General features: G+C 40.8%; 2 protein-coding genes across 4 annotated transcripts in view; one reads left to right on the top strand and one right to left on the bottom strand.

Moving 5' to 3' along the window:
• Positions 1 to 291: 291 nt before the first annotated feature.
• nol8 (nucleolar protein 8) lies at positions 292 to 8896 on the bottom strand. Its single transcript, XM_037101942.1, has 18 exons — positions 8745 to 8896; positions 7786 to 7933; positions 7240 to 7302; positions 6814 to 6892; positions 6361 to 6514; positions 5719 to 6017; positions 5349 to 5614; positions 3682 to 5045; positions 3279 to 3485; positions 3068 to 3193; positions 2820 to 2913; positions 2566 to 2704; positions 2397 to 2477; positions 1739 to 2040; positions 1505 to 1646; positions 1127 to 1191; positions 845 to 927; positions 292 to 692 (listed from the first exon to the last, which is right to left on the bottom strand). Exons 2-18 carry the CDS (start codon positions 7904 to 7906, stop codon positions 633 to 635), a joined length of 3645 nt encoding a protein of 1214 aa, XP_036957837.1. The 5' UTR covers positions 7907 to 7933; positions 8745 to 8896; the 3' UTR covers positions 292 to 632.
• A 1063-nt stretch (positions 8897 to 9959) lies between these two features.
• LOC119021584 (centromere protein P) overlaps positions 9960 to 19496 on the top strand; it is an 82960-nt gene continuing 73423 nt past the window's right edge. Inside the window, exons 1-6 of one of the 3 annotated variants that reach the window (XM_037101950.1) lie at positions 9960 to 10084; positions 11185 to 11343; positions 11482 to 11636; positions 11723 to 11811; positions 13334 to 13422; positions 18470 to 18566. In XM_037101950.1, the coding sequence (XP_036957845.1) occupies positions 10059 to 10084; positions 11185 to 11343; positions 11482 to 11636; positions 11723 to 11811; positions 13334 to 13422; positions 18470 to 18566 (615 nt within the window). In that variant the 5' untranslated portion in view covers positions 9960 to 10058. Of the gene's footprint in view, positions 10085 to 10105; positions 10193 to 11184; positions 11344 to 11481; positions 11637 to 11722; positions 11812 to 13333; positions 13423 to 18469; positions 18567 to 19496 lie in introns of those variants that run through there. The other 2 variants (XM_037101952.1, XM_037101951.1) reach the window with 2 other exon arrangements.

Below are 19496 nucleotides of genomic sequence, written 5' to 3'. Positions count from 1 at the left end.
TACAGTGAGCAGTCAAGCTTCTTAATGTTCAGATAATTTTTTCACTTTATTTAAAAACATAGAAACTTTCATTCATGAGGCAAAAACTGAGAGCAGGACACTTCAGATCACAACAGTCTGATGACATCTCCAACATCTCCAGCCCTGACAATGAAATCACAACTTCTCATTAGTTTGACTCCAGAAGCTGATCTCAGTCCCTCGATTGACAGCTGCGGCACCAAATGTGACACAGAAAATACGTGATGTGAAGTCCTGAAGACACAAACTGACAGAAAAGAGTGAGCAGACTTATGAAGTTTATCTGTTTATTGATATCTTTACAACAGGTTTGGTCCCATGAAGCTGCGATTGACAGTTGCTGCTAATTGTCATGAAGAAGTTCATTTGCAGCACCGTTTCCATGGCGACTAACAAGGAACCCCAAACCAGATTTTGAACAAGAAGCTCTGACCACAAAATATCTCTCAGTATTTACCAAAATAAAATATAAATATGATACTCTGATGATCTTGAACTTTTCTTCACAGTCTTCAACCCGCCGACTGTTGAAATCAGTCTGAGGCACAAAATGGCACCACGAGGGAACCGTCAGCTCCTGATAATGAAATCCAACTGAAATCCCATAATCCTCAGCTCTTCTGGGAGGACTTCAGCTTCCTCCTGGCGTCCTTGTGTTTCTTGCGGTACTCCTGTGGAAACAGTTAAAGTAGAAATATCTTCACTGCAGCAAATCTTCTTTGTGTCAGTAACTTGCCACCTGCTAGATTTTTTACTCGCAGTAGTGATAGCTGGGGATCAAAGTAACAAAATGTAAAGATGGTGATGTTGATGTAATGTGTACCTGTCTGAGCGCGCTCCTCCTCTCCTCCCACTGCTCCCTCTGCTCCTCCAGGTGAGAGGAGCGACAGAACAGCCTCGGACCCTCTGATGGAGGAAAGTGAGTGTTCAGATCACACACACAAAAACACACTTTTAAAGAAACAGAACAACAACTCAATTCAACTCATCTCGACTCTTTTTCTCAAAATTTGTTTAAGGAACCAAATCACACAGTAACGTCCAGAGGTGAGGTCACGAAGGTGCATGGAGGGAAATCATAACACCAAATACTTATTGATCGTACCTGTGAGTCTGCTGTCTTCAGGACGGAAGAAGAAGAACAGATCTGTCTTTGAAGGCGTCTCGTCTCTGTGAACAGAGACACAAACACATTCAGATGACATCTGACAACAGGTTTGTACTGATCTGCTCTGTCACAGTGACATCACATGTCAACAGGTCAGTTTTCTCAATCTGAGGATGGCAACTTTGGCTTGAGTCAACAGCAATTTTTCACAACAACCCTCCCCAGAAAAATCAATATGTGATAAAGCAGACTAATTAATAATGAAAATACGTGTTAATTGTAGAAACACTGACTCCCGACATGGTCAGACATCAACCTCATCCACTTTAAAACACACATGAAGCAGTTAACAGGATTTAATCTTAATTTTCTTACTCTGTGGTTTTAACTGTGATGCTGCTCTGCTCCTTGTCTTCCTCCTGCTCGTCCTCATCCTCCTCTGAGCTGCTGTCTTGGAAACGCGGGTCTTGTTGCCATGACACCTTTGGCGTCTCGATGCTCTCTACCTTGTACTCTTCTGAAAAAAGGGGGAAACAGAAATGTCAAAACGGTGAGAACATACTGTATCTCCCCAGCGACAGTCTGAGACAAATATGTGAGATAGCCCACCTGTCTCTTTACTCTCTGGTTCTGTGTCGTCTCCAAAGAAGGAGAATTTAAATCCAGACGACGTCTCTTTCTCTGCGCTGGCATCAGCCGTGAGGAGAGATGACAGCGGGGTCGGCTCCTCTTCCTTCTCTTCTTCCTTCTGTTCCTCCTCTTGGTCCCAGTTCATCATCTCTTCTCCTGCAGCGTCTTGGTTCGCCTGACTGAACACGGCCTTCAGGTCGCCAGACACTTCGTAGTAAATCTCTTTAGAAACCTCCGGGAGCTTCTGAGCCTCTTCCCTCTTTTTCCTCCTGGCCGACTTGCTGTGAGGACAACAGATCACATGATACGTACAGATAGAGCTGATATCATAGACGCGATGCAGTTTGAGTATATTTTGATCGGATTACTACTTTTTTTTTGTTTGGTTTTCAGGCAGTCATTCTCAAACATTTTGTTGTCAGTCACGTTTATAAGCGGTGTGCCACAGGGCTCTGTCCTGGGCCCCAAGGAACCAGCGGATTTTGGGCTGAGTGGAAGTCAGAAGTGAGTACTGAGAGAGGGACTCACATACGTTTTGTGGTTTTCATGGGAATCAGTCACATGTCTCAGTTGTCCAAGTCTGTCCAATGTCCTGTCTGGTCAATAAGTTCAGCGTTTATAGTTTCCATGTTCATACCTTTCCTTGGGTTCCTCACTCTTGGTCTCAAATGCAGCGTGTTCCTCTTTGCTGGGGTCGTAATGCAGCGCTGAGACATCTCTGCAAACACACAAAGACAAATTTTAAAATGTATTTCCTTGTAAATATAAAATGTTCCAGACTCAGCCTCCATGTTTGTATGGCTGACCTGAAGGTCTTGGCCTTGCTGGCCGTCTTGGTGCTGCTGGTTTGTTGACTGCTGCCGAGGACGCTCTGCAAGATGGACAAGTTCTTCTTCCTCTCCTCCTCCAGAGCGTCTTCTTCCTCCGTCACACTTGTTTTTTTCTCTGAATCACAAACGGTTGCTTTAATCACCAGGAAGAGATTCTACCAGGTTTTACAACAGCAACTTAGAAACAACCAGCAGGATAGAACACAGCACCACAACATCTACAGCCTCACCTGACTCCTCTTCTTCAGCCACGTCATCCTCCAGGAAGCGAGAGTCCATCCGGAAACGTTCATCCGTCCCGAAGCGAGACTGCAGCGCCATCAGCTGGACAACAAACAAACAACTGACATCAGCACTAAACTAAGATCCATGAAGGTTTCTTAACAGTCCTGAACCCAGTTCTACCAAATGTAAATACATTTATCTAAAGACAACAGATGAGCGTACAGAGCAACACTGTGTCAACTCCTTCTCTCACCTTCTGTCCTGCTGGACCTTCAAACTGAGGCCTGATGTCAAACCTGCTGCCGTCCTTTTCTTCATCACTATCCTCCTCATCCTCACTGCCGCTGAACAGCTGAGGAACGGACGACTTCGGGCACACCTGAAGGAAGAAGAAAGAAAATAAACACCAAATCGCCATGATCATTGAGGTTTTGCTGATTGGTAATATATCCTCGTTCTCTCACCTTTTCTTTTATTGTTTTGTTCTCATTGGCTGATGCCTCATCATCTGTGGAATCGTCCTCTGATTGGCTGTCCTGGAACAGTGTCTTCTTAGTTGTGGCTTCTGAGGTTGACTGTTTCTTCTCTACATTCTCAGCCTTATCGTCATCATCCTCATCATCATCGGAGCCAAAGACGATGTGTTTTCCTGCTCCTGGCTTCGGAGCGTCCTGGATGAAGATAAACATTCTGTGTTGAACCCCAGCTGAAAACATCTGACTAAACTGCATTAATTATTTTGTTCATAATATCATTTTACCATATCTTATTTTTCAGTGTTTCATTTCTTATGATTTAACACTTCATTCCTAAAATGTTGTGACTTTTCAAACACTCAGAGTTTTAATCTGAACACTCTGCACCCACCAGTTTGGCGAGAGCTCCCTGAATGAGCTTCTTGTGTTCTTCAGCCTCTTTCTGTCTCTGCTGGACGGCAGCCAGCCTCCTCATGTTGGCCTTCCTCTGCAGCTCCTCTTCCTCTTTGGCTCCTAACAGCACCCGGGGAGGAGCCGGCTTTACCTCCTCCTCCTCTGTCTCCTCGCTGGATGAGGACTCCCTGTGAGGAGCAGGAGGAGGTGCCGATTTCACAGCATCTTTGGCAGGAATCAGCTCTTGCTCGTCCTCCTCTTCTTCAGAGGAGGAGCTGGAGGATGAAGGTTCATCTGTTGCTGCAACCTTAGCTGTAAGAGCAGTCTGTTTGACCTCCTCCTCATCCTCACTACTCGAGGAGGAATCAGTTGCAGCTTTCTCAGAATTGACTGCGGCTTTAGCTGGAACCACTTTTAAAACTTTTGGAGCAATCACATTCTCTTCTTCTTCTTCTTCCTCACTGCTCTCTGAAGTCGTCTTCTCTGTTTCTGTGTGTTTCTGTTTGCCAACAGTTCTGCTGGTTTTGCTGTCTGTTGTTCTCTGGTCCAGCTGAGGAGCTTTAGAATCCAGCTTCTGTTTTTTGACCTTACTTTCTTTCCCCCCCTCCTCTTCCTCTTCCTCTTCCTCTTCCTGTCTTCTCTGACACTCCTCTGTTTCTGATCCCTCGTTTAGCACACTCGTCCCCTGGAAGGCAGGCAGTGGCGTTGACACGACGGCTTTTCTTTTCTTCTTTTTCTTCTTCCGTTCGTCCCCGCTGCTGTCCTCCATGAGGGCGGCGAGGATCTCCTCTGGCATGATGCCTTTCTTTGGAGCAGACTTGAGGTTATCTTCTTGTTCAGAGGAGGTGCCGAGGCTGCTGGGAGCTGTAGTCTGTTGGGATTCTTCAGCTAGCCTCTTGAGATCAGCGAAGGAGATCTCCAGATGGGTGACATTGGAAAACATGGCCTCATAATCAGAATCTGAACTGCAATCTGCTGATTCCAACTCCTCATCTTCGTCGTCCTCACTTTCATCCTCATTGTCACTATCTGATTCTGAAGAAGGTGGTTTAACAACAGGAAGGACTTTCATTTTCTTTTTAATCGGTTTACCAGAATCCCCTCTCTGCTGTGAGGAGGAAGGTTTCCTGGAGGTGAGATCATCTTCTTCGTCTGTTGAATCGTTCTCTTCCTCCTCAGCTTTACTTGTCTTCTTTGTATTTCTCCTCTTGTCCGTGTTGTTTTTTGGGAGCTGTTCTGCAGGGGGCACAGTCAGTCTCTCCTGGGGTGGAGGAGGAGGAGGAGGAGGAGGTTTCCTGGCAGCGAGGAGTTCATCTGTGTCAGCAGAGTCGTAGTCGTTCTCTTCTTCGTCATCTTGGCCTCCTGAAATCCCAAAGAAAAATGTGTTCAATTAAGGTGCATCTTGAATTTTTACACATATACATATACATATATATATATATATATACATATACATATATATATATATATATATATATATATATATATATATATATATATATATATATATATATATATATATATAATTTTGGTGAACTGACCCTTTAACTCTGTGCAATAAAATAAAATTATTGTCTGACAGTAACAGCAGTGGACACCTCCGCTTTCAGATAGATGCTTACTTATCTTAATTGTTAATAACTATCTGGTGTTTGGTGTCGTTACCTCTCTGCTGCTGACGGGAGTTTCCAGACTTCACCAAGTAGTCGAGTCCGACCACTTCCAGTTTTTCCTCGTCCACATCCTGCTGCAGTGCATACTGAGAGGTGTTCTGAGCCTGCACCATTCTGCGGATTTCCTCGTCTGAATCGACATCACTGACGGTCACTGCCCACCTCCTCTGAGCCGGTCTGTGGTTGGCTGGTTGTTCGTGTCCGTTGGTGACCTGATGTGCTGCAGTGTGACTGACAGATGTGACGGTCTGCTTAGAACTAAGAGGACAAGGAGGAGACACAGTGATGGGAGCAGAATAACACCGAGAGATCTCACAAGTGTCAAATTAATTTAAGTCAATACTCAAGTCTTTAATCTTTACCTGGCTCTTCCCACGGCATTATGGGAGTTGACCACGTCCGTCCGACTCCTCTTGGGTCTCGATGGCTCAAACGGAGGGAACTCTCCACGCCTCTTCTTGCTGATGTCGTCATCTCCTCCCTGGAGCTCCCAGGTGAGCTGAGTGACGGGTGTGTGCTGGTCCTCGGCGCCTCGGTCCAGCTTGCGGATGTTGTGGCTGTATTTTGACGGGTCGTACTTCACGGTTCGGGCTCTGCTGCCTTTCTGACACCGGAGCTGCAGGACGGGGAGGACTCGTCCAAATTTACTGACCACCCAGTCCTGAAACCAGAGCACCCAGAGGACAAGTCAACAACTCCACCCTCACACACGACGCTGTGTGTCCCATACAAATGAATATTGTAAATATGGCTGAGGCCCTTATCTATCTCGGTGTGAGAAAGATTACGCAGACTGTATTAGTGACCAGCCTTTATATGATCAAGCTGGCCATGGCTGTCATTTCAGATGTGACTTTTTTCTAACTTTCAAATATCAAAAATTGTTTCAGCTTAAAATGATCAATTGCTTGGTTTGGTTTCCACCGGATCTTATGTCCACACACACACACACACTCACACATCTTGATTAAAACAGGAAGCAGTAAATGATGAGACGATGTGACCTTGTGTCCTGGTATTTCAGTCCCTGGCACCGCAGCCTTCATGTTGAAGTTTTCCACGCCGGCTTTGCTCAGAGATTCCAGCATCTTCTGTCGCTTGTCCTCAGCTGCAGGCTGAAGTTGCTGCTCTGCTGCCGCCTGCCGCTCCTCAGCCAGTCTGAGACACAAATACCACAAACTCAGCACCGACTCAGATCAGGATCATCATAGATTATCAGAGGTGGAATATTTCCTCCGATACTGTAAAAAGCTTCTCATTCCTTAAGAATCACTGGAATCAGTTTGATTGTGAGGTTTCTTGTACTTGTACATGAAAAGCAATTTACTGATAATTGATTAAAAAACTTTCAAGATTAGATGATAATGAAAATAATAGCTCCTAGTTCCTCTAGTTCCATAGTCAGATTTCTGTTGATATTAAACTCTGTTATGACTTTCACGGTGAGGTGACTGTACCTGTGCAGGAAACTCTCCTTGGCTGTTTCGATCTGCAGAGTTCCTCCTTTCCATTTTGACTTGTTCAGTACCGTCAAACCTGCAGAGGAAAACATATTCATCTCATACCGGTGATACTCGATCACCCAGACACAAGCTGTGTTGTCAGTTATGGTAAACACAAGGTAGAAGACATGAACACAAACAAACCATCATGTTTGATTTGAATTCTGTAGTGATTTTCCTGATTCTGTTTTGTCTGAATATACTGACATTCACTTATGAAACCAGAAGTGAAGTTTGTCATCTTCCTAAATTGACACAGTTTCTTCTGTCTGAAGTACAATAATACTTACAGGCTGAGTGTAACTAAATGATGAGTTCACACAGAAGGATCTGACACAATGACAGCTCTCACAGTCTAAACAAACACTTCACTTCACTTACACTTCTTCAGGTCGGCCTCTGAGATGTTGATGTTAACGTAGCCGAAGGTTTTGTAAGGAACACCTGCAGGAGAAGAGCAAGAGTCAGAACACACACAGGTCACTGAGGACGATCCCTGAATTTTGCAAAAAAATAAGCATCAAAGTATGATTTATACCTAACGGAACCATGACAATTGATACGATAAAAAGATGCCTAAAAATGGTCATGATATGATAGTAAAGGCAGTTTTGATTAGTATTAGCTTCAGTTGATTACTATGAAAATCAACCTGCGAAGACTTGCAGGATCCATCACAGGTCATCTTTATCGTGGTTGGTCAGGTCATGTTCCCTCCATTATGAATACAGTTTGAATGAAAAGCCACAAAATATTTTTGTGGGAATGTTTTTATGAGCAGCATTGATGTAAAATCACCCCATCAGTGTGTCAACATAAACATATGGATATAAAATAAATTGAATTAAAATGTAATGTAGAATTTACACACTGTTATTTTTACCAACATGGATGTCAGAGTGTTACAGTGTGTCTTGGATTCCTCACCCTCGTCGTCCCTCCTGGTCCGGAGCTCCACATCCTCCACCTCTCCAAACTTTCCGAATCGATCCTTCAGATCTTTCTGGGTGATCGAGTGGCTCAACCCGCCGACGTACAGCCGCCGCATCGCTCTGTATCCACTGTGACACTATCACTGTACAGACAACACGCACCAGGGTCAGCCATTCATCTGCCAACACATTCCTCCACTCTGATGGTTTCAGTGGGACTTCTTGCTCCTTTACTCCGCAACAGTTTTTATATTACATGTGGAAATCACCATCCTCTTTGTTTAGTTTCTTTATATGTGCATGTCTTTACATTGTTAAACACATACATTTTTCATATTCTTATTATATCTATGTCTGAATTTGTGATTGGTGATTTTTGCTGTACTAGCTTTTTCTTTCCTTTTTCTAGTATGTTGATTATGACAGTTATTTACCAAATAACAAAGGCAAATTCCCTGTTATGTGAACCATACTTTTTAGATTTTGGGACAAAAAGGGGACAATTAAAGTCGAGTTGTTGATTTATAACTGTTGACAGGTTTAAGAATAATCACTAAAAGTTGGACAAGTCAGCTGGAAGAGATCTGCACTCTGTGTCTTCAGAAAACCCTTGTAAGTAGCCAGTAAACTACAAACTAAAGATTCTTATACAATCATACAGATAAATCAACGCCTCCCTCAAGAAATAATAACCTTAATGAAGATAACATTCATTGAAGACCTTTTAAACTGCAGTAGCTGCACCGGGTTGGATCCAATAAGCGTGTGTCTAAAGTCTCCATGATAAAGATTTACCACGATCACAGTCAACATCTTCACTGAGTCTCTTGAGGAGATGAAGTCTAAAGTAAAGCGGTATTTTCTCAAAGCCTTTACTTTAAACTGAGCTAAAGTGTCATCGTAATCAAATAATACGTTTGTTTAATATCGATAGAGAAGCCAACAAATGTTTACCTCACATGTATCCAAGTGGTGTCACCGTTACTTCTGTCCGGGGCTGCAGTCCTGCCGACTTTCCCTTCCGCTGTTGTTTCCGTAGAAACGAAACGTTCCGCTGAGGTTTTTTTTTTTAGACTCAACAACAGTTTTAGAAAAAACACAAATAAAGCCAGAAATATATATTGGTGTGTACGTCGATGGAAATATTTAAATATGGAGGCTTAATAAGCAAGATATATTTTTTTTCTCTTGATTAGCGGATTAATAGATCTGTATTACACCGAGGTGAAGATAGTAAGACTGAGGTGAAGTTAGTTTCATGTTGGCAGACAGCGGCGCCTCTTCAGTGTCACCCGGTGTTTGGCAGCAGGAGGACGGATAGCTGCCTCTCAGAACCTCGTACTGTGCTGGAGGCACAATCAATAAATTATTTTATTTACACAAAAACAATGTTTCATCATGCTGACTTGATGATTTAAGTGAATATTATAATTTAAGAGAAAAAAAAACAATTCTACACTGATTTCATTATATTGTTTACTAATGTGTTATGTATTTATTTTGCAATAATATTTTCCGTAAGATTTTGGCTTTTTTTTTTTCTTCAACAGTTTCTAGTTCATATGAGCCATTGACTCAATATCAGTGCAGAAATATCGTCCCACACTGGTTTATTGAGACTGAGTTTTTTTTTTTTTATTATTGGATTTTTGTAGAATTTCTTTTCTTTTTTTCATAAAAGAAAGGGTCGAAAAGGTGTTGCAGGTGTACAAAAAAGCTTATTTCACCGTCCCTTCTAAGATTAATTATATTTTGTCTGCTGCCTTTAAATTATACCGAGCAATAAAATAAAATAACTGCGACTAATACTATACACATATTTAAATACAAAAACGTGGAGCCATTGAAAACCAAACAAAGCCATTATTTTATAAAAATATTTTTGCTAAATAAATATATAACACAAAATAAATGTGCTGCACATAATCAGTTAAGTTTAGTGCTTTTCGCTGACTCTGGAGTGAATGTCTGTCTAATGTCCAACCTGCAACTAACTTCATCGCACAACCGTAGGTTTTGTATTTATGTAGGTTTAGAGGGGGGTCTCACTTTTCCTCACTTCAACAACTTTTTTTCGAGCTTATAAGCAACAAGAAATCACTAATGTGTACTTTTAGATATAAATCTATACAAATGAGTAGTAATGTTTCTCTGCAGAGAGCCACACTGTCTGACATATTTTCGCAGAAACAGTAGGCGTCCCCTTCGTTGTGTGAAAAGTGGTACAGTCCAGAGGGCGCGAGGTTCTGAACTGTTTTGGTTGACAGGATGAAGCCAGCAGGAGAATCAGTCAGGTGAGCAAACGAGTTTTATTTTATTAATAAACACCAAAAACACTCGAATTTAGTACTTTTAAGTTACTCGTATTTGGGTTATACGACATTATAACAAAGACGGATCCGGTACGTTCATTTGAACTTCACCTAACTAGTGTAATGTTGTTGCTAAAGTCATCGGTAATCATTTTAGCTAGCTAGATTTGACTAACGTTAGCGCTTTAACGGTAAATTAAACTGACTAAAGCCAAGTCAACCCTTGTGACAGTATATAGGTCTTATACTTTAGGTTGTCAGAGACGTTTTGAGCGGTTTGGAAGTGCATTTATACCGAAACACAATGTAAAAATATAGCCCCTCACTTGTTAAGTCTATTAACCATCTGATATCATAACCATATCTGACACACTATGTAGCATTCAAATACTTTTGCAATACGTTTCAAGGTATGGACCTGAATCAATCAACAACACCACTGAAGGCCCATATATATTGTTAATCAAGTGGATAATGATGACAATGTTGAAAGGTCCCATATGTATTTTATCTGTATCACTTCATCAGTACTGACTGAAGCTGCAAGTATTAATTGACTAAAGTTAGTTGACAACCTTACACTGAAAACTAAAGGTCAAGACTCTCTGATTCCAGCTTCATACATGTGAATATCTATAGTTTGTTTACTCCTCTATGTCAGTGAACTAATATCTTTGGATAAGCATTAAACGACTAATTAATTAATTGTGAAAATGAACAGATTAATGAACAGATTAGTCAACAATGAATATAATCATTAGTTGCAGCCTTAATCAGTATTTTCTCATCATTCTTCATTAGGGTATTTCAGGATTTCCTTTATTTTTCAGCACTGCCCATCAGTAGTTTAAACAAACTAGTTTCACATATCATCCTCACACCTACTGCATATGGAATCTCAATTATACCCCTCTGTCATAGTTATTTCATCAGCCTACTTATGTAACAGGATTTTAAAACTTGGTTCTTCAATCATTCATTCAATCCAGATGTGTTTGTACAGTGCCAATTCACTACAACATCATCTCATGACACTTCCAAACCTCTAAATGTATAAGAATTAGTCACGGTGTGTCTTTCAGAATGGAGGAGAAAATGAGTGAGGAGAACAGTGAGGAGGTGAGGCTGTTGGAGGCTCAGATTGAGCGTCTCCAGGCTGAAGTAACAGCATTGCAGCACCAACAGCAGGACAACCACAAGGACATAACGTTCCACCTCAGAGGACAAATGCAGGATGCCATGTGAGTTTAATTTTTTTTTATTCGACATTCATTGTTAAATCTCTGCCACACCTACTTTAAATTTGCGATCTGCAGAATTGTCCCATATACACCTCCTCATTGTGACAGTAAATGAACAGTATGTGGTCTGCTGCACAGGTCATATATGTGTGGACAGAGACAAGGAGGAGGGAAGGAGATGGTGCTGTCGAGGCTGAAGGAGAAGGTAGAGGAGCTGGAGGAGGATCTGAAGCGCCAGACACAGATGAATGGCATCAGTGTGGACAGCTGCATCACCAAGACACTGCAGAGCAGTAAGAGCCCAACACTGTTTGAATTCACCGTCTTCTCTATGTTCTTGTGTTTTATTGATGAACTGATATGTGTGTATGTTTAATAGGTGGCAGTGAGCTGGCCCAGCAGCTCTGTGTATCAGGTCACTGCTCTAAACTGGTCTTTCAGGTTGAGTTTCAGCTGTCTGAAGTCAAGGTGAGTCATTTTACTCATCGAATAATCTGTCATTAACAATTCATCCAGCTTCTCCTTCGACTTCTGTCATTTTTCACTAGTTTTATCTCTGTGTCCATTTTGTAGTTCCCATCCTATATCAACAAAGCAAACCATCTAACGTTTTTCCTGCTATTTGTAATTTGTTATGTTGGATGGGCCAGTATACTCACGATTACAACCAAATATTCTTGGATCAATGTTAGTTTATCACAGATATCAGTATCAGTTTCAAGATGTGTAGATCCAGTTCGGTCATCAAACCCCAACCTCAATAAAATGATAATATTTTCCAAACTGTACACAAAAATCAGCAGCTTCATAGAAGAGCTCTGCAAAAGATTCAAAGATTATTGTTGGAAATGGTAACAGACTGAAGGGCACACACCTTTATTGCCTGTCTTCCTTGCAGATTAGGTGTTGGTGCCGGGTAGAGCCAGCAGAGGGTGACAGAGGGCCATGTTCAGTGGTTCACTGTTGAGACGTCAAGTGCACAGTTTAGATTTGAGTAGCTCTTCAGATACAGCTGCCAGACATGAATCAAACTTGATAATGAAGAAAGACCACTGATAGGTCTTAAGTTTTATCTAACCAGACATCAGACAAAACTGCCTCAGTGGAAGAAAGTACGTCAGGTTGTGTTTGAAAATGTCATGTCACTTGGCAACTACAACAATTCAAGTTTAAATGCAATCTCTTCAAAACAAAAGCACTCGTTTAAAAGACTTATGTATGTTACTGTTAGAGAACTGTCTACATCTACATTTTTACATGTCCCCGTTTACCAAACTAATAATTTTACGAGCACCTTTACCCTGACAAATTTAAACGTGTTTTTACAAAACCCTTTATTGTTGAATTTTATTTTTAATTTCCAGATAGACCTGACCAGATATTTGGTGCCAAATCTCAATAATTCTGGGAGATTCTGTGTTATCAGGATCTGTAAAACTGCTTCACGGAGGTCAACAAGTTTTCTAGTTTTCATTTTGACTGAACAAAAGCACAGCTGGTTTCATTGAACTTCTCCTGTGTGGCTCATGAAGTGTCATTAAGATGATTGTTTATCTTCTAAAGTTCTAACTTGTTTTGATAGAGACATTAATTATTTGGCCGTTTGATTTGGAAACAAGTCATTTTGTAAACACACACACTCTCTCCTTACTCTTTATTAATACATACTTTTTATATTGCAAAGTAATGCGAGCTAGTACAACTTCGAGTAAGCATTGTAACCTGATGGAAAAACATTCTCAGATATGATTTATGGCTCTCCATACATGGAACACCATTCTACTTAGTGTGGAGATCGATTTTAAAGGAATCCTGCTCATTCTGTTACCATTTTATTCTCAAATCATGCAAATTAACTGTTACTTTGAAAACAGCCTGGTTTCCAGAAAGGAGCACGCTTCTTGTGATAACACATTAGCATTCATCACCGCACTGACTCACTTTTTTTCTTTTTGTAAACTGTGTTATTGATGGTGTGCTTGTCCTATAGGAGGGTCAGAGATCTGAGAGGACGATCACTGATCTGAATGTGGTGATGGACGCCAGTGACCTGCACAACTTCAGCAGTTTCTTGTCTGGGTAAGAACAAAGTTTGCGGACTGATTTTGAGCTGATCTGATCCCTAATGATCCCTCTGTCTTTTTTCGGGCATGTGGCTGGAATTAACCTTTTCAAACCCTTCCCAGTCAGCCTCTCTGTAATGATAGTCAGGATTTTCAGTAGGTTTATGTACCCGATTGATGATTCATTACTTGTTATAATCATCATTAATCCATCAAAGGAATAGTGTGAAAATTGCAATTTGGTAATCTCTGATCAAAAATCTAAATCAGTCAAATAAACGTACACTCTCAATCTCAGTACACAGTAAAGGTTATGCTCACATTACTCTCCAGTTCAATGAAATCTGTCCACACACCTGATGTGATGCCATGCATCCACTGAGGGTAATCAGGAAGTATTATGCGAGTGATCACAAGGTGTGAAAGGTCTACAACAGTGATATTGTACTTTGCAGACTGGTAGTGTAATATTGTACTCGACTGGTTGACAGCACATCGCTAGACTTCTGACTTCTCTGCTTGTAAAAAAATGTGTATCATAACCTACAAAGTATGGCCATAATGGAAGAGTCTATTTTTAAATCTCCAGCATACATTGATATTTTTGTGAATAGTGTTACAGCAGTTATTATTGTAAGACCCCTTTTCTGTCTGAACATGGCAAAGCATCCCATGCCCAAAGCCATGTACATACAGAGTAGTTTTTTTTAAGTCTAGTGTGTAAGATCCTGCCTGCAGACTGCAAAAGTCCTGACCCTCAACACCATCCAACATCTTTGTGATGATCTAAAACACCAACTGTTAGCCAGGCCCCATCAACATTAGTGTTGGACCTTGCCCACACTGTTGTGCTTGACTGGGTGAAAATCTCCAAATCTGAAATCTGAAAAGACAGCCTTTAAACAGAAGAGTGGAGGCAGTTAAAGCAACACATTGATAGAAAAAAAGAAAAGAATGTTGTTTATATTGCTAATGTTTTGTCCCTGTGGTGTATTTTAACATATCAGTTGCCCAAAGAATAGTCTGTTAAAATAAACTTATAAACAGAGGTGCATCACATGTAAATTGATTGAAGTTGACTGTAGAAAACCTAAGTGGTGCATTTGGACTGAAACTGAGTGGCTGGTCAGTTGATTTATTTACACTATCTGCCTGCTCAGTCCAACTCTACATATTCAATACTGAATATTATTTCTGTCAGGATAAAGCGGCCCGTTTAACTTAACTGAAGTGTTTATCAAAGTGGAAGAAGATATCAAAACTACAAACGTCTGTCGTCCAGCTGAATGTCCTCACTCACACATCCACTTCATTCTCACTCCCCCCGGCTCTTCACTCGCGAACAACAAGCGTTCCTCACAGCTGACATTTAGACTTGTCAAACACACGTGTAACTCATTACAGTCATAATGGCTGCATTCCATTTAGGTGTGCTGGCTTACTGGCACATGTACCTACCTGTAAATGGAGCTCAGCCATCACTGAAATGATTTACACCTGTTTTTTTTCCTGCTGTGACTGTTCAACTTATCTGGGCTTAATATGGTCTGTTGAGGTTTACTCCATCATGTCTGGAGCTTTGGTCACTATTTTATTACACATGTTCATTGTGATCAAAGGCCGTCGGTTACAGTTGACATTTAATCACAGAATCTCTTGTTAGCCTTTAATCTGATGTTTTAGATAGGTGTGGAATAATGTTTGACCTTCAGTTAATCCTAAATCAGCTGCAGAGCATAAAAAATGTTTTTCTTTCACTGTGGTCTGATGAAGCTTTAGATCTTTTAGATTTATTTTGTCTGTGTAGCAATGACGATGCTGTTTATGAAAAATAGCTGTAAACTTGGCAGAGTCAGATGAAAGGTAATGTTTTAGGTTTATTGTGGTCTCCACTTGTGCCAGCTCTTGTTATAAAAAACAACAACAATTTACAACAATGGACACCTTATGTATGCAACAAAGCAGTTTGCCTTGAATCTGCGGTCCACTCCAGTCTTCACCTGAGCATCACGAGCATCTGCTTTAGTAATGACCCTTTAGACCCAAGTGAAGTTCTTTCAGTTGTGTTTGTGTAACCTTAATGTCTTGTAGGTGTGATAACTCGTTCGTTTGATGTCCTGATAACCACAGTCTGCCAGAAAGCATCTGTTCTGCCAGTGGATCAGCACCACAAAGCAGAAGTTTGATTTGCTCTATATCTGAGGCCAAACCACATCTGGATTGTATGGTCCAGTCTGCAGAATCTGGCAAACAACAGATGGAAAAATACTGCAGATAATGATTCTGACACACTGCTGCCTTCTTTGAGTCTGTGTGTGTGTGTGTGAGAGGGGGGAGGGAGTCATGGTTTTATAGTCCAAATCAGACTGATAATCTTTGTCAAATCAAGTTGGACTGAACTGTTACAGATAATCACTCACAGCATGATTTTTATTGGTTATTTCTATTCAGTAGACACATGTCATTTCCACAGCTGTCCTCTGCTCTCTCGGAACTTTGTTCACTGCAGTTACACAGGCTGCTCTGGCATGAGATTGATCGCCTGGTTAACCTGTATATAACAAAATTTGTTATATACAGGTTAACCAGGCTATCGAGGTTGTACATTTGTTAAACAAATGTACAACCTTGATTCCAAAAAATTTGGGAAGCTGTGTAAAACGTAAACAAAAACAGAATGCAATCATTTGCAAGCAAACTGTGTTTACCGACAATGGATTTACGAAGTCATCCTGAGCCCACGTAGTTCTATCCTCATTCCCTTTCATACCAAATCATGATACTGTCACTATCTGTTAGCAGTGAACCAGTTTACCTTTTAGTCTTTTGTTGGTCCTTTCCAAACGTGTTTAAAACATGTTGCTGGCATCCAGTTCAAAATAGGTCCTGTGGGCTTCAGTTAATGACTTTGATATTCTTGAGTTTTCTGCCAAACAGAAACAAAAGCTAAATAATGAAAATATGAGAACAACTAAATTGTGAATTTGGCTGTGTTAACATACAGTTTATTTGATGACGCAGAGTAGAGGGTATTGGAAAACATGAAATTGGTCTTTTCATTGATGTATTTATATATATTTGACAGACCAGCTGAAGAGAGACAGGAAACGGGGGATGGAGACATTTCACAGAACATTTCAGAACCTTTGTAGCAAGTGATTGCAGCATGGAAATGGTGTTGATGCAGTGCATTCTGGGAAGACTGAATTATGTCAATCCATTGCGATTAAAACACAGCGCTGCTCTTGTTATGTAGGCATGCAAGCCAACTGATCCATGTCCATCGTTTTGGCTCCCAGAAACACTGTTCCAGGATGTCTAAAGTACGGCTTGTGTTTCCTGGTAGAAGCCAGGCTGATAGTTTGAAGCCAAACTGTGAGATCAGTGCAGCAGCAGGAGATATCAGTCCACTCTGAAGTTAAAGGGGGGGTTGAAAAAGGTGTTTCTTTACAAGACATGGGAACAGTTACAGTAAAAATGCATATATTTTGGACATGTGAAGATGACAACGCAACAGTGAACCTGTGATTTCTTTAGTGTTGGCTGCAACATTGAAGTCAATTTAAGGACAAATGAAAGGGTTATTCAAGTCCAAGAATTTACCTCCTGGGGAACATGAATGCCATCAGTAAATGTTGAAGCACTATTAGACTATTAGATTTTGTTGTTTGTTATGTATCTGTGTTAAAGTGTCCAACTTGATTCCAAAGTGATGCAGATCCAAATCCCTTAATTACAGCTCATGTTTCAGATTTTACGGTGGTGTTTTGCTCATTATCAGCTGTGTCCCCTGATGGGAAAACAACTTTGCAAATCCAAGCTGTGTTAGGAGGAACAGTGATGTCTTTATGCGCTCAAGCCAGAGAAACAGCCCAAAAAATGATGATTAGTTTGGATGAGTAGTGGAAGAGTGGAAGAGCAGCTGTACAGGTTGTTGTAACTCGACTTACAGAGGTAACAAATGTTAAATCAATATGTCCTTGATAAACAGGACAAATGAGAAGTTACTCTGTGGGCTTTACTCTGATCTCTTGCAGCCTTTTTCCCTGCAGGCAAACTGATCTATTGGGGTTCTCTTCATTAGAACAAATGGATAACCACGACAATAAATATAAGTCACTTATCAGCTCATCTGAAGAGGCAGAGACAGTAAAAGCTTCTGAAACTGAATGAACGTAAATTGTAGTTGTACATCTTCATTTAGAAGTAGGCCACATGGGGTTGTGCTTACAACTATCAATTTAAAAGTGTTAAAGGCTCCGGTTTGCCAAAGCAAACTGTGTCCTCAGCAAAGTGGTCAATCGCTCTTTAGTTTTTGCTTAATTTGATCTTTTTTCCACCGTTTGCTACAAACAAATGTTACTACTCATGTTGGAAAATAAACTCAAGCCACTCAAATTTTCCAGTCCCTACATCTCATTACAATCACTACGTGATGATGAGGAGGTTTTTTTTGCACTGTAATCAGTGATGAATGGTTTAATTTGTTCTACACTGAAGATATAATCAAACTGCATTATTCAGAACCAGTAGGAGCAAATCAGTTCAGTACAACAATATCAAACAAGGAATCAGTCTCCCTCTGTCTTTTTGTTAGTGCTCCATTATATTTGAGGGTGCTGCCATGTTTCCATCAGCTCTGTGTGGAATAACAGTCGTCTGGAAACTTCACCCGGCTGCCGTCTAGCCCCGGGCCCCCATGGAAAACTCTGGAAAGCCTTTCACAGAATGTCCCAGGCTCACTCAGACGGAGCGAATCAGACCAAAACAATGTTGTTGTTTTTTTTAATGTATTTATTTAATTATTTTTATATTGCTATTGTGATTTACAGCATAGTGTAAATGAGAAAGTACCTTTTTTGCCCTAACTTTTAAAGTTTTGTTTTTATAAAACTGTTTTTTATTGCAAACTACCAAATGTTAGATCATTAGAACATGGTAATTGTCCAGTTGTCCATCTCTTGCACGTCTAAAGAAACCGATTCACAACTCAAATCATCAACTTTGAGGGACAGAAGTATTAAATTTGAAAAAGTTTAATGATGTATGGAATGCCATTTCAGGGTGGAGGAGAGCAAGGACCTTCTGCTGTTCTTCAGGACTCTCAGGACTTTCTCAGACAGATGTGATGACCGGTTCAGAACCTTCCAGCACTTCCAGGTAAGTGGAGACAATTCTAACTGGCAGCATCGCCCTCACACTGCGGTTTTCCACATCTCTGAATTATTTGTGTGTTGTTGGTACACAACAGTCTCTTTGTTTGTCACAATGAATACAGAGGACTAACTCTGGATTTGGATCAGGTCAGCTGTCACGTAGATACATAGCAGTCTTTTGACTCAATGAAATTGCCTCAGCCGCAGCCTCACCCCTTGCATCAGTCCATCCTGAATTCTTTCAGTGGGGGGGACCAGATGAGCCATCGGTCAGTGTGAGAGCTGACAAAGCTAAGACGGGAATTTGGGGTTTGGTGTAATCTTTAACCTTTGCTTGACCCCTGCTGGGTTTCACCCTCATCCATCAGTGGAGGAGCCTTGTTATCTTGTCCAGGTTAAGGGCCCGGAGGGTCAGTCAAAGTCGTAATCATTTTTTGTCATTGTTGCCCAAGAAAGAATTCTTTCGTTGTCAAAATAATGTAGGTGCAGAAGTTATGAATGAAAAGCCCTAAAACATGGCATCTCCCTATCTTTAAAGTACTCTGGAGGTCCAACAGTGGAGACCTAATAATGAGGATTAGGGTTTAGATTGATTTCTTAAAACTTAATGTGTGCTCACAAACCAGGCACTGAAAATCTTTATCAATGCTATTTCTTCTGGAGACATTTCATTTTTATTCCTAATTTTGTGTCGGTAAGCAGAGGGATACCGAGCTTGAAGGATGGCTGGAAGAATTGATGATTTGTTCTACAGAAGGATGATAGGTTTGATTTATACTGTAGATGTGTAGATTATCTGTAAACATGTGTTTTTTATTTTGTTGTCCTCCTAAAGAGAACAGTGTTTTAAAGATGTTTAAAGATGGTTGCCAATCTTGAAAATACAATTCCACCTTCAGAAGGTGCCACTTCATACAGGGGCTATTGTTTGTAA

Source organism: Acanthopagrus latus, chromosome 6 (genome assembly GCF_904848185.1).
Source record: "Acanthopagrus latus isolate v.2019 chromosome 6, fAcaLat1.1, whole genome shotgun sequence".
Taxonomy (NCBI): domain Eukaryota; kingdom Metazoa; phylum Chordata; class Actinopteri; order Spariformes; family Sparidae; genus Acanthopagrus; species Acanthopagrus latus.
The sequence above is the reverse complement of the archived record's forward strand: the minus strand, read 5'-3'. Positions and strand labels throughout refer to the sequence as shown.